Raw genomic sequence first — 13,689 nt, 5'->3', positions numbered from 1 at the left:
GCGAAATGAAGGACAATCTTGTAATATATCTTAGGGAAGAAATTTTAGATATCAAAGCTCATTTACGATTGGTATGAGGGAATGTTAATATATGTGGAATTTTATACGAACGGCTGATGATGGTCCGTTCTGTGTTACGAAGGTTTATAATCCGCAAGTAAGTTCAGAAAGCATACCCAAGATTGTAAGGCTGAAGAGAATGGTGCCTTCAAGTTTTTCACACAGAAGTTTTTCTCTTTCTCCAGTATTAAGTACTAGCCACAAAATAAATATACCTAGACAAATAAGTAACTATTAATATTTTCTACAAATATATCTTTGAGGGGTATTTATTTTTATTGACAAAAATAAGTTTGGAAGACGTTATAAATGAAAGATTGGATAGCAGAGAGAACCAAGTTAGACAGAGTAATCACTGAGCTTTTTTACTTCACCAGATGCGCAACTTATCGGACCTGCGTACAGTTTCAACTTGTTTATTTCACATTAACAAGTTAGCAATTGTCAGTTTCAAACTGGGAGCTTGAAGATATAATCTGAGGAGACGAAAGTTAGGCGGACGGTAACAAGAGAGACGATTAGCTGTGAAAAGAAGCTCGGTTTATTCCTCCTCGGAGGTGAATAAGTTCGTGTTTGTGAGGAACGCTGGGCTAGCTGGGAGACACAAAACGATATGGTCTATACAGACGCATAACTCAGAATAATAACCCCAATTATTGCGCTGTTGGCGTAGTAATATTAGCCGCGGTTTAACTGAAGTGAATGACGTAAACTCAAGCGAAAAGAAGGCTGAATGGAGAGAGACTTGAGCTTGATGGCTTTAGGACGGCCGTAAGTAAACCGAGCACGATATACATTATGCCACACACAGCGACAACTTTAGACCTTAACTCTCAGTTATCCGCGGCCCATTCGACGACAATTTTCGCGTAACCCCTTCTTAACAATCAGGGTGTCAGCGTCCTCGATATCACAGCCGTGATCCTAAGGCCCAGGGTTGGTCGTCGCATTCCCCCCGCCGGTCGTGTGGAGCTGTTTACACGGAGGCTGTATCACAACGAAACGTCAGTCTACAAGGCGGCCTTTCAGCGACACCACGGGAAGTCATTCAGCACAATAACCTATCATTTGTTGAAGGAGTTTTTGTCAGCCGCAACCAATTATCGACAACATGATACACTGTCTGTTTCAGCCAAAACACGCCCATTTCCAGCGAGCCGCGCTCTGATTGGTCACCGGCCCGACTGGGTTCTCCAGCGACGGCGAACCGAATCGAAGTGATATATTAGCGAACGTCGGAAGACGGCCCTGCACAGATCGACGGGTCGAGCGACAAGGCTACTGAAACAAGTTTTTTTCCTCACCAGAAGTACGGACGTAATCACAACAAGACGGAGAACTATCCGATAGTCTTACTAGACCACGAATGCTCAAGAGGAGCTCGCCGGTGTGACGAGAAGGCGGATTTAGCTGTCCGGTGCTGTAGAAGTTTGGATTGTCGAAACTAGAGAGACTCGCCAGATGCCTCGACCCAGGGTTCGGCGTCTAGCGATGTGACATACGCCTATATAACGACCGTGTAAGAAGCGCTGTTGTCTTTCGAACCGCTAAGAACAAGTGTTACGTGTTGTCTGACTTGACCACACGACCCACCCATTACCATCGCACTTGGTTATTTAACACTGGGCAGTCTAGAGCCTTGTGACAGATCGATCAAACACCACATTAAAATGGATACCGTCAGAAAGTGAAGCCCTCATCACGGGTTTCGTCGTTCTCAATCGACGCTATACTGGGACATTCAGTGGGAGTAAAAACAGAGAAAGAGCAATGTGATGTGGAACCTGAAGGTAAGTGATTCAAAGAGTAGATGCATATTTCTAGCCCAGTTATGTGACTAGTACTTGTTTACTAGTTCAAAGCACGTATACGTGGGAAGGTCTGTGCAGCAACCTGCGGATGGTCGTGGGCTTCACACGGGCTCTGTCCGGTTTCCTCCCACCATAACGCTTGCCACCGTCGTATAAGGGAAATATTCTTGAGTACGGCGTAAAATACCACTCAAATAAATAAATAAAATAGTTTCAAAGCATACAGCGTTTAGTGCTTTACATTGGCACCGTGAGCATCAATACCTTATGAATAGTCAATGTTTGTTTAGTTCACTAAATTGTTACCAGCAAGCATTTAAAGCATTTAGAAAGATTCTAACCAGTACCTCACGGTTACCTAAACCTCTTTGACAATTTTTTTTTACAAGGACAATGCACGTGTTCAAAATTTGAAGTATAATGATGAGAAAATAACAATTATACACTCCTCACACGAAGATTCAGACGTTAGTCCCCCTCTTTGATGCATTTTACTTGGTTTTTATTTTGTGGGATTCGGAGTGGTGATGGGTCTTGAAATGTGCAGAAATTATGTAATAATTTCAAATAAATGATCTGTATCAACAAAAACACGTATTCAGTTTACATAACGTTTTGCAACTTTTTGAGTAATTGGTTAGTTTGTCTTTGAAATGACGTTGAAGATTTTCAGATCTATATCATATCTCTCTGCAAAATAATTAAAAAATAATTTGCATGTACTAGGAACACATGATATAAATACAAGTAACGCTAATAATTTATAATCATTCAATATGACTAAGATGATATATGTATATCTGTAAACCGTGAAGGCATTGGAATATATGACAGTATTTTGCAACCTTCGTATATCTTCTGACCTGTAGATGAAAATGTACGCAGATTATAATAGTTTGTTAAGTAGGTTATAAAAATTAATATAACTATGCTGACATCATTTTTTATATCAAATATCAAAATTAATATTTAAAGTACATGAACTACTTCGGTATGGTGATTAAGTTCATTTTTTTTATTATCATTATTATTGATGCTAATGCAAAAGTGTATGTTCTAATAATATTACTTGCGCAGTGTAAATTAAATAACTGTACAGTATATTCAAGCATAGTTGATGGGATAATAAGTTTTCCAAGTTTCTCTTGCCTGACGTAACATATAATATGTAATATAGTATACAGGAGAATCAGTGTATATAAATTTTCTTAGAAAAACTAAATTTCCCAGGATAACAGCAACCTCTTGTCTTTAACACAAAGTATTACAACTGTACGCTAAATGAAAAAAAGCCAATGTTAGAAAATGTGCCCATAGTAACATTGTATATTTTGCCTATGTGATACAAGGTCACACCCTTGTAGTCGACTATTTAACAATTATCCAGATTATCCTTTGATCTTCAGATTACATTCATGATAAGTGCGACCCATAATTTTATGGGTTAGAAGTCATCATTTTATTTTTGTATACGCATTTAATAAGTAGAATATACAACAGCTGTGTATAAATTAACAGTTTCACAAATTGGATATAAATATTGGTATTTAAAATCATCCGTAAACAATGCACGTCTTTGCTGATATGAAGGAACTTTGTAACTGTCAGATGATGAAGTTAGTGTGATATTAATACCTCTTCATGTATTTTAATTACAGATTCACATATTGATGTAGTGTGTGATGAGGACGCTGGAGAAAGTGAAAGCAAACCTCCCAGCCGGACTGCTAGCTTATCAGCCACGCCATCGCCAGATTTGCTCCAAAGCCACAAGAAAATTGCGTCCTCGCCAGCGCCATCTGCCGGCACTGGTCACGAGGAACTAGCAGGTGTCAAATGCAAATTGGAAACCAAAGAATTATGGGACAAGTTTAATCAACTGGGCACAGAAATGATTATTACGAAATCTGGACGGTAAGTAATCTTCTATACATTCAACTGAGTTGGCGTGTACTATAGAGAATCTGACATCACTTGTCTGTCAAGCTACGCGTGGACAATTTTTGTCGTAAATAACGACATTTTTCTGGCAGTGTTCGGTTACAAATGATTATACAAACTTATTATAGGACGATGAAGTTCAGTAAGATTCGTGTCTGCGTGTTTTTTTTGGAGAGTCATTCAGTATGCAGTGCCAAACTTATAGACGTCCATTGCAAAATTTTGTTTGTTTAGTTGTTGTATGGATGAACCATGTTTAGTGTAAATATCTTACGAAAATAAGATTTTATTTATTTATTTATTTCATTGCTGTTTTACGCCGTACTCACGAATATTTCACTTATACAACGGCGGCGAGCATTAAAGTGGGAGGAAACCGGACAGAGCCCGGGGGAAACCCACGACCACTCACAGGTTGCTGACAGACCTTCCGACGACGAAAATAAGAAACAGTATTCTTATTATTAAACCACAAATGTACCCGTGTAAACAAAATCCTTTATATGCTGCCTCATCAAACTTCATTTTTAATTCCAAACGTCATAGTGTGGATTGCACCAAAATTGCTCACTGTGAATTAAATTTATTTACTTTGTCTTAGGCTTATATCTTATTCAGGCGTTGAAATGTTTATTATTTCGTGTTTGGAAACTGTATCTCACTTCGTCGGTTTTGCTGGGGATTGTTTCTGTTAAAAAATGGATTCCGTGGTAATCGAGGAGGAAGCGTTTTGGATTTCACGCATAGATTTATTGTTTTACTTTAATTGCCTTCAAGTTCAAATATTGCCAAAAGGCTACTCTTTGAGGGTTCTTGTGGGGTGTGGCTATCAGTCTTTTTATTATAGTGTCATGAGCAATTAATCGTGCACTACTTGCGTATAAAATCCTTCTTGATTTTAAATACATTAGCGATATAGAAGTTTCGGCTGACTTATCATGTACGTATTAGTTACAACGTATGCAAGCTTAATCTGAATTGAAAATGTCCCTTTATCATTTTACATGCAGAAAGCCATATATTCCAATGCCTTCGCGGTTTACAGATATACATATATCATCTTAGACATATTAAATGACTATACACACGACGGTGTCAGTTTCTTGGTATGGAGAAGTTACTATTTGCACCAATAATTTTCCAAAATAAATTTGGTAAAATATGTTACAAAAGTAAATGCTTGTTATCATTTGGAAGTTACTAGTTATGGAATACAGCCATGTGACTGTGGCTCTTTCTGTAAGACTCGGACACAATATTGCTAAACCTGTTAAGTTAAGCCTACATGAGCCTATTAGTTGTATTAGAGATAAGCTTGTTAGGGCCCATATGAAGCTAGTAGTTCAGTAGTTTGAAGCCCAACTCATGTGTTATTCGAAGTACAGCATTTCGAATTTCAACTTCTGAACAAAGGGTGGACACAGTTAAAAAGACATTTTAATCATATATCGTGCACAGACTATAGGCTTAAGCGTGTATAAGGTCTTAATAGTGTTTTGAACAACTGCATGGCTCTACAATAATGCAGTAAAGGATGCTGTGTTCTGTTCTGGGTTTGATGGATCAGCTGTTTTGGGATAGAGTGAAGCTTGTCCTGGCGGCTGTAGGGCCACGTGCAAGCTAGGCGTTAATGCTGTAGCGGCCATATTCGCTGTAGCACGGATAGTCGGAAGTTACATCAGATTAGAGATGAAAAGCTGAAGTACATTCATTAAATCATTCATCAAGTCGACGGCTTGCTGTGTAATTGTGTAGTTTAATGTCAAAGTGTAGGATTATGGACGACATTACACATGACTACGCGGACTGCATGTTAGAAAGCTTAAACTTCAAAGAATCATATATTACGATTGCGATCATCTCTGATGTCATCATGCAAAAGGCTAAAAACATACGCTTCGTAGAATGCATCTCACATAATAAACTAAACAACTGCAGAGAGGCTTTGACGCAGTGTGTAGGTGGGTACCGAGGATTTGCTCTTATTTCGAAGTTTCGAACAGTCTGGTTGGTCCGTGTATTTCAGGACTTATCGTCCTGAAATCAGCGCTAACATAATGTTACGGTATCACCCATCGCCATAGTTTAGCACTGAGTCACGTGTCCATTATGGAATTCGAAAGCTTACGTCACAGTTTCCTACACAGCATTTGACTTCACATCGGCCATGTCGCATTATAGCCATCAGTGATGAAGCGAATAACTGTTTGAAGGACTGAAACCGTTATCGTTCCAATAAATTGTATCATGGACAGTTGTCTTAGAGAACACCACTCCGCTCTTCATTGGATTCGGTCGCCATTTGCTGAGTGATGGGCTCGGCAATGGAGATTGCGGAGTAATGAGGCTATTCGTCCGCCGGACAATGGTATGAAGATAGTCCCGGGATAAAGTGGCGATAGGATCTGAAGTCAGACCGGTCAGGGATGTTTAATACACTGTGGTTATCTCTGGTTGTCTATGCGAACCCCATCTGGCGGACGATTGGGTGCGTTCATCAGGGTCTTATTGACAGGGGTAGGGAAACTCTGTCCGATACTTGTTGAGATTGATCTGGTACAAGCCTTGCAGTGACCCGCGTTCCTCAAGCTGTGATTTCTGTATATAGAAGATTGTTACAGTGTATAAGATCAGCCTGTCATAGATTCTGACTTCTTCTGTTATAAAAACGCTCAGTCTTTACATTGAAACAGAAGTCCCGGCAGATTCTCACGATTGTACTCTATCAGCATCGCGTAAAAACAGTGCAGTCAAATAAATTATTACATAAATCATTTGATCGCCTATGCAAATTAAATGTAATCCATTAACTGGGACTTCTTGCAGAGTGATGAAATGCATCTAACTTTTAACTGTAGGAAATCACAGAAAATCGCAAGACATAGATTATTCTTGACACACTAAAGGCATCATAAAACAGGCTTTTTCCTTGAATGCGTAATTCTGGAGATTTGTATTTATATCTTCGTGACAGAACTTTACCAACGTTCATTCGTGGACATACTCTGTCTTCAGTTGTCACCCATTTCATTAGCAACTGTATGTTCATGAATGAATATGAACGTGGTGCAGTATTATCAATACATGTAAATACAAATATAGTACGGATAATGCACTAAAAGTTCGGATCATGGCGAAAATATTGAGCCCGTGTACACGATGCTTAAGTTTCCGGTGTGGTTGTCATGTGATGTCCTAATTCATACATTAAGAAACTGAGTTTGTTACCTTTTCTCAGTATGTAGCAAAACATTCTGTGCGAGCGCGTTGGATTAAAAAGTCGTTTAAATTAAATTCAAATATTTAATCTCTTAATGATTAAATACCTCCGGTCTGGTTAAGTTTACTTCTAATCTTCTGTAGCAAAAATACTTTTGTGCATGATCCTTAGATTAAAACATCGCAATAAAAATTATAAGAGGATTCAGAAAATGTAGATTACAAGTAAAGAAAAAAACAGAATTATACAATACACGACCTGTTTATATATCGCGTACGATCCAATGAACACAGTTTCACAATTTTTCAAGTAAATGTGGCTGATAAAATTAAATTACCTGAACGTTAATAGCATATATCGCACAATAATGAAAAGTTCAGATGTATTTAATAAGTAATCTATAGTTTGAGGTTTCTTAATCTGTTCTCTAAAATTCCTATAAAGTGGTGATGGACGTAGGTGTTTCATGACACTGAGAGTCGTTACAAGTCACCGGTCGGGTTATAACCATCAAATTGGTATAGGGGCGAATAGAGTTTTAGGGTGTGCAGTATGTGGCTGACATCAGGCAACTATGAAAAGTTTATAGACAGCCTGAGCATTTCAGTAAAATAAAGTATCTTTAGTCATTTTGAACAAAACCATGCAATGAATCAATAGCCGTAAGCGAACAGATACAGCGGTGTGAATGCGCGAAGCTTTCGTCAAGTCCTGAGTCGCTTTTTAACTCAGTAAACAACCCAACAATACCTTGGAAGATCGACACGATATAGCTTTTTTCTGTCAAATAAGAGAAAAAAACTTGTATTATAGTGAAAAGCCTCACGTGTCAGGGTTTATGAGCAGTACACTGTAATAAGTCCCACCTGTAATTTTAATACATCGACGTTGTTGCCCATTCGAAAATGCCTCTTTTTCTATCAGTACACAAATAAAAGCCAAGAAATCGCCCGATAACATCTCTGGAAGTGTCACTTGGCGAATATCATCAGAGTAAATTGGTTGAGGTTTAGTGTGGGTTTTACACGAGTAGTCTTGTAACATGACACTGGGGGTAGTATTAACAGCCCTGGGGGCTAACTGCGAAGAGGCTCAGGCTGCTTGACTGAGCGCGAACATCAGTGTGACTCTCTAAGAAAGCCAGTCAGGTATAGCGTTTGTTGACTGATCTTTATGGCAAACCGCGCGTAGGGGGTCACTTTGTCTTCTCGAGGAAAAATCAACACCAATTTTGCGTGGAAGCGGCGCGGACAGTCTGACGTCTACCCCCGGGGTGCCGTCTTTGTCCGCAGAGACATCATTTCGATGGTAAACCCACAATTTGCCACATCCTCTGCAAATCTTCACAAAGTCCTTCAGGAACTAATAAAGGTTAAACGGGCGTTTAAAGTGAATGAAAGAAAAATGATATTTGTCGTTTTAAGCGAGGTGGAGCTATAATGATTGTTACCCTCCCCCCGCCCCAAAGGGAAGGGTTTAAAGAGGCTATCGTGTATACGCAACTGATCTTAGGGGCTGATAAGCTTGTCTTCCGATTCTCCACCCCACCTGTCTCCACCCCACCCCCTGGAGTTTGCGAGCAAGGGCATTCAAACCGACCATCAAGGGAGGGACCGATCTGTTAAAGAGTGGCGAAAACACCAAACTTTAAACGTCTATTTGTTCTTGATTACTATCTCTAATATCGATTAGTGAATGAACTGAAGTCAGATTCAAGGGCTTAATGTCCACCGACTAAGCCGTGGATCAATGGACAAAACTAAGCTTAAGACGCTGTGCACAATTAAGTTCTCCTTCTACCAGTAATTAAAACAGCGTCAATGTAACACTAAACCTACTGTAGCTGAGGGCGACAACACGCAAGAAATGGACACTGTCTCTTTACAAAACCCCACGGTTTAGCTTTGTTAGAACAACGTTTTGCTGGTTAGAACATTCCGGTGATATTTATTGCGTTTTAACAGAAACTGGATGTTTGTTGTTTTTTTAAACAAAACTGGTTAAACTTAACCAACAGAGGTTGAGTCTGAACACATCTACAGACGTCTGTTTAACAAAACCTGCACCATTTCCTGACCAAACTGTTAAAACGTAAATCTACAACACAAACCACTGCCATAGAATTAAGTTGTAAATAACATTAGCCTCGGTAAATACTAGTAAAACGATCAATGGGGATACTTCCTCGATGTGCACCGTTTACAAAACAACCATTCGATACGATGTTGGAGTTCCCATGCACTTACATATCTCAAACTTACCTTTTGTGCCTTACCTTAGCGAAGCTGAAGGACCAGTTGATTAAATTACGTATTTTAAACTAGATCCAAAAGTCCAGACTGCTCTCAGGCTTCAGTCTACTCAAAATTATTCTTCATTATAGATTACGGTCAGGCTTATGGGTGGTGAAAAACACAGATTTACGATATGCACTGAAGTGTATATAAGGTGCGCGCTTGTTGTCGTCTTATCCACAGTAACGTTTAACAGTGCATGTTTTTGGAGTGCTAATTAGAACGCTTCCTTCCCGAAATCTCGAGCTATCTGACTGTATAGTCTTACCATCCAGTGAGTACCTATGTGAGGAACATATCTTCTTCACGATTAATATATCCATATATATTTACCATATGTGGGACTGTAGTTTTGTGTGTCACTACATTCTCCAATATCAAGGAAGGTTTTGAGGAAACTGTCAAGACTTTACCGGACATGCTTCCATTTCCTGTTTTTAAAAAGTGCATATATAAAATTGATGATTGTCAAATATATGTTTCGAATTACGAAATAGTTACAGATTTGTCTAGGCGGAATGTATTGCAAAATTTACACACATGGACTTCATTCTTCAGTACAAATATAATAAAATATTGCTGTTAAAATATTGGAAAGGTAGAAATTAAAAGCAATAGTGAACGTTTTGAATGGTTATATCCCTTTGCGTAGAAAGGACGTGTGCGCTCTGTTTTCAAAACTTTTTTGTCTTTATCTTCCCCAGGCGGATGTTCCCTACTGTCCGTGTGTCTTTCACGGGTTTGAATCCGGAACACCACTACATAGTTTTGATGGACATTGTCAACGTGGACAACAAGAGATACCGTTACGCCTACCACCGATCATCCTGGCTCGTCGCTGGCAAGGCCGACCCTCCGTTAGCAGCTCGACTCTACCCCCACCCTGATTCCCCGGTCGGCGGGGAACAACTCCTTAAGCAGTCCGTGTCGTTCGAGAAAGTCAAGTTGACGAACAATACAATGGAGTCGTCCGGACATGTAAGTGAATGCATGTCTTTTAGCCATATAAATTCATACAAGAACATGCCACACGAGCTAAACTGTAGTGAATGGTCTTCATGAAATAAGAAAAATGTTCACTCATAAATGAATCTGTTAATTTTAACAGGAAATATGTTGTCTGAGAGATGCTAGAATGTTTTCTGTCATCGCAGCAGATTGTTCTGTTAAACGTAACACACATCCATATTCTGTTAATTCATCATAAAGATCCAAACAGGATATTGTGTTAAATATGACAGTATATTGTGTTACAATAACAGAGTACATACTAGCATTACTCAAGACAACAGAGTTTCTTTTAAACTTAAAAGATTGATTTTTTTTAATGCTGAATCTTATTTATGAGTCTTTTTCGTTGTATTTGCGGAAGAATATTTTCTGTTTTCATCAAGAAGTATCAAGCCCATATCGTTGAAGGTTTCTGGTATATATCAGCATTTATATAGCATTATAAACATACCATAGAAGTAAAAAGATTGTATCAGTTAAATGGTAACATTGCCAACAATGTTGCATTGATGAAGCACAAAATAGGAAAGAAAAGGAACAAAGTAACAGGCAAGACAAGAAGCAAAACTAAACATTTATCTGCTTCAGTATTTTATGCAGTAGTGATTTAAACATGTTTAAAATTACCAATCAATGCCACATTAATTGAAATATGATTTATTGCTTTAATCATTAATTTACTTGAATTCCCTCCAGATTGTCCTGAATTCTATGCACAAGTATCAGCCGAGAATCCACATAATTAGGAAAAAAAATGGAGACCAGATTCCACAGTTTGCAGACGACTTAAAACCGGAAGTTTATCGCACCTTTGTATTCCCAGAATGCAAGTTCATCGCCGTAACAGCCTATCAAAATCAACTGGTGAGTACATGGAGAAAAAAATCTTCAATATGTCGAGTATATATGTACTTCCTATTGAAGTTAATAAAGATGAACATTGTGAACTTGAAGCTGCAGAGTAAGTGTAAAATAATGTGAAATCATACTGCAATGTCAGACACTCAGTTTGACTTTAATTATGAAACAATTGTGTTATACATGTGATTTTTTATGTTGATTGCAGATTACCAAACTGAAAATTGACAGCAATCCATTCGCTAAGGGATTTCGGGATTCATCTCGATTGTCTGACTTAGAAAGGTATGAACATTGATAATCTTAATTAGTCACCACACCTGTCAATATTGACAAGTATTTTTTGTTTGTAAGTTAGATACTTAAATTTATATTTCTGTGGTTTTATTAAATTTAAAAACGTGTGGAATAACGTTTGCAAGTGAAGAAAGAGTCCTTTTGCTGAACAAGGAAGATGAAAATGAATTCACGTGAAAATAAACTATATTTATGTTATAAATTCGCATTTAGACCTTTGTAACTCTGTACATTGTCTTTGTGTTGAAAGATTTCATAAAGAGAGTTTGCTAACAAACAGGCGTGGAAATATATGACATGAATGCAATGTCTTCCATCTCTGATAAATAGTTTATGACTAGGAACAGGATATTACTGACCTCATGTTATCTTTGCCCACAGGGAGAACATGGAATCGTTGATAAGGATGCAGTCCTACGGCATACCCCACCCGGCATCGTTAGACATAGGGCACCATTCCCCAGGGGGGCTGTCACCTGCTAGCAGAGGTGAGGACAAATCAACTTTCCGTATGCATGGTTAGATTTTTGGGATGTCTTTTGGGACATAAAATTACCATGGTAATGGTAATAACGATGTTAACATTGTAAATAATAATTAATTTATTTCAACTTATATCTTAAATATGTATCCTCATATTTATATGTATGTACTTCGTTAGTTATTATGTTGTTAATTGTTGCTTTGAGGAGATCTCCGTAGTAGCCATTAGGCTGTGAGAAATCCTTGTTAAATAAATAAAGAATTAAATTAAATTAAAATTGGATTTTAATGTGCCAATGTTTGACAAAGTATCAATATTTACGTCACTAAAACACTCAGATTAAGACGTTATAGAATATGAACAACTGCAGCATGCAGAGTAAAACCTGACCAGTGATAGCCGTGTGATAAACAAAATCCGATCTTTTCTCAGTTTACGTGAGAATCTGAGATCAGATACATGGCGAAAGTAAAACGTTGTTTGCGGAACGTAAACAGTTTCACGTCAGCCGACATGGCCAGTACTCTAACGAAGTTGTGAATTCTAATCCTGCTGTCGATGATTAGGCTGCGGCTTTACGTCAGGAATTTATCAGATACCCGCTGAAATGATTCCGCCATAAATCTGACGACCACCACATCAGGGAAATATTCTTGAAAATGGCGAAAAGCTTCTTTAAACCGGAAAAACTAACTTCGACTTCTTGTTAAAGGTTGACATTTTCCCTTAACCGGGAAATATGAGCCTATTTCATCAGTTTTCATTGCAACAAAAATTGTATAGAACGTTGCACTATTTCGCCAAACCCTTCAGTCGCAAACGTTGATTTGTTTCTTATGATCGGCTGTTATTTCTGTTCGAGACGTTACCTGGGCAAATTTGGAGCCCAAGTTTAGTTAATAACGGAGCATCATATGTATACATAAAATACATATTTGTATCTATGTTATTTATTCTTGTTTTCGCAGATGGTGGCTCGCCGAATTCATTCAAAAGTCTGGAAGAACGCTTGGGTCAACTTCACGCGGCCCATGTGGTCCCCGAACAATTCCGTATGTTATACCGTCCCTTCGTTTCACCGTCCACCGGCAGTATGCCTGTCCCAGCCCTGCCGTATTGGGCGCATGTCGCCCAAACACATCCGGCCTTCTTTCCATTATCGCCCGCCATGTTACCGGAAGATCTCTCCCTCCAGAGCGCCACCTGTCGACTTGGTTCTCGCAAAGAGAATGGTAAAGACCTTGGGCAGTTGCAGTTGAAGTTAAGATACCACCCATATTTAAATCCAGATAGGACGACAGTGTGCGTGGACGGACCACGGTGAAATTGAGCGCAAAGTTTCACCTAAAATTAATCCGAATGTATTAAATATAGCTGTCTAAACTGATATATGTATAATTAGTTAAGCAAACCTGTGGGATAACTGTCCAAATGTGAGTAAACATAGCCTGGTAAAATTGCCAGTTATCAAATTATTTGTTTCTGACGGTTAATAAAATATAGAACATAAGATTGTTTCCCTGTATACATGTTTGTAAGCTGATCACACAACTATGGATGACGGCGATTACAATCTAGTCTTTGCAAAAGACATTGTTTATATACCAAAGAATTGTGAATATATTTGTTCAGTTATTTGCATATGTAAATAAATTATTATGGAACTATATGATAAAAATACGTCTTGGGTTACCTGATTGTAGTTGTAGTATC

The 13,689-nt window shown here is 38.5% G+C and overlaps 1 protein-coding gene across 1 annotated transcript; it reads left to right on the top strand.

Moving 5' to 3' along the window:
- Positions 1-1,307: 1,307 nt before the first annotated feature.
- LOC135465729 (T-box transcription factor TBX20-like) lies at positions 1,308-13,635 on the top strand. Its single transcript, XM_064743048.1, has 7 exons — positions 1,308-1,850; positions 3,530-3,785; positions 10,031-10,304; positions 11,034-11,201; positions 11,404-11,480; positions 11,874-11,980; positions 12,945-13,635. Exons 2-7 carry the CDS (start codon positions 3,763-3,765, stop codon positions 13,298-13,300), a joined length of 1,005 nt encoding a protein of 334 aa, XP_064599118.1. The 5' UTR covers positions 1,308-1,850; positions 3,530-3,762; the 3' UTR covers positions 13,301-13,635.
- Positions 13,636-13,689: the final 54 nt, after the last annotated feature.

Source organism: Liolophura sinensis, chromosome 5 (assembly GCF_032854445.1).
Source record: "Liolophura sinensis isolate JHLJ2023 chromosome 5, CUHK_Ljap_v2, whole genome shotgun sequence".
NCBI lineage: Eukaryota > Metazoa > Mollusca > Polyplacophora > Chitonida > Chitonidae > Liolophura > Liolophura sinensis.
The sequence above is the reverse complement of the archived record's forward strand: the minus strand, read 5'-3'. Positions and strand labels throughout refer to the sequence as shown.

Excerpts from the sequence above, each read along its gene's own strand:
- LOC135465729 (XM_064743048.1), top strand. The coding sequence starts at position 3,763 with ATGATTATTACGAAATCTGGACG. Across the intron at positions 3,786-10,030 it reads ATTATTACGAAATCTGGACG|GCGGATGTTCCCTACTGTCC; the intron begins GTAAGTAATCTT and ends TATCTTCCCCAG. Across the intron at positions 11,202-11,403 it reads CAGCCTATCAAAATCAACTG|ATTACCAAACTGAAAATTGA; the intron begins GTGAGTACATGG and ends TGTTGATTGCAG.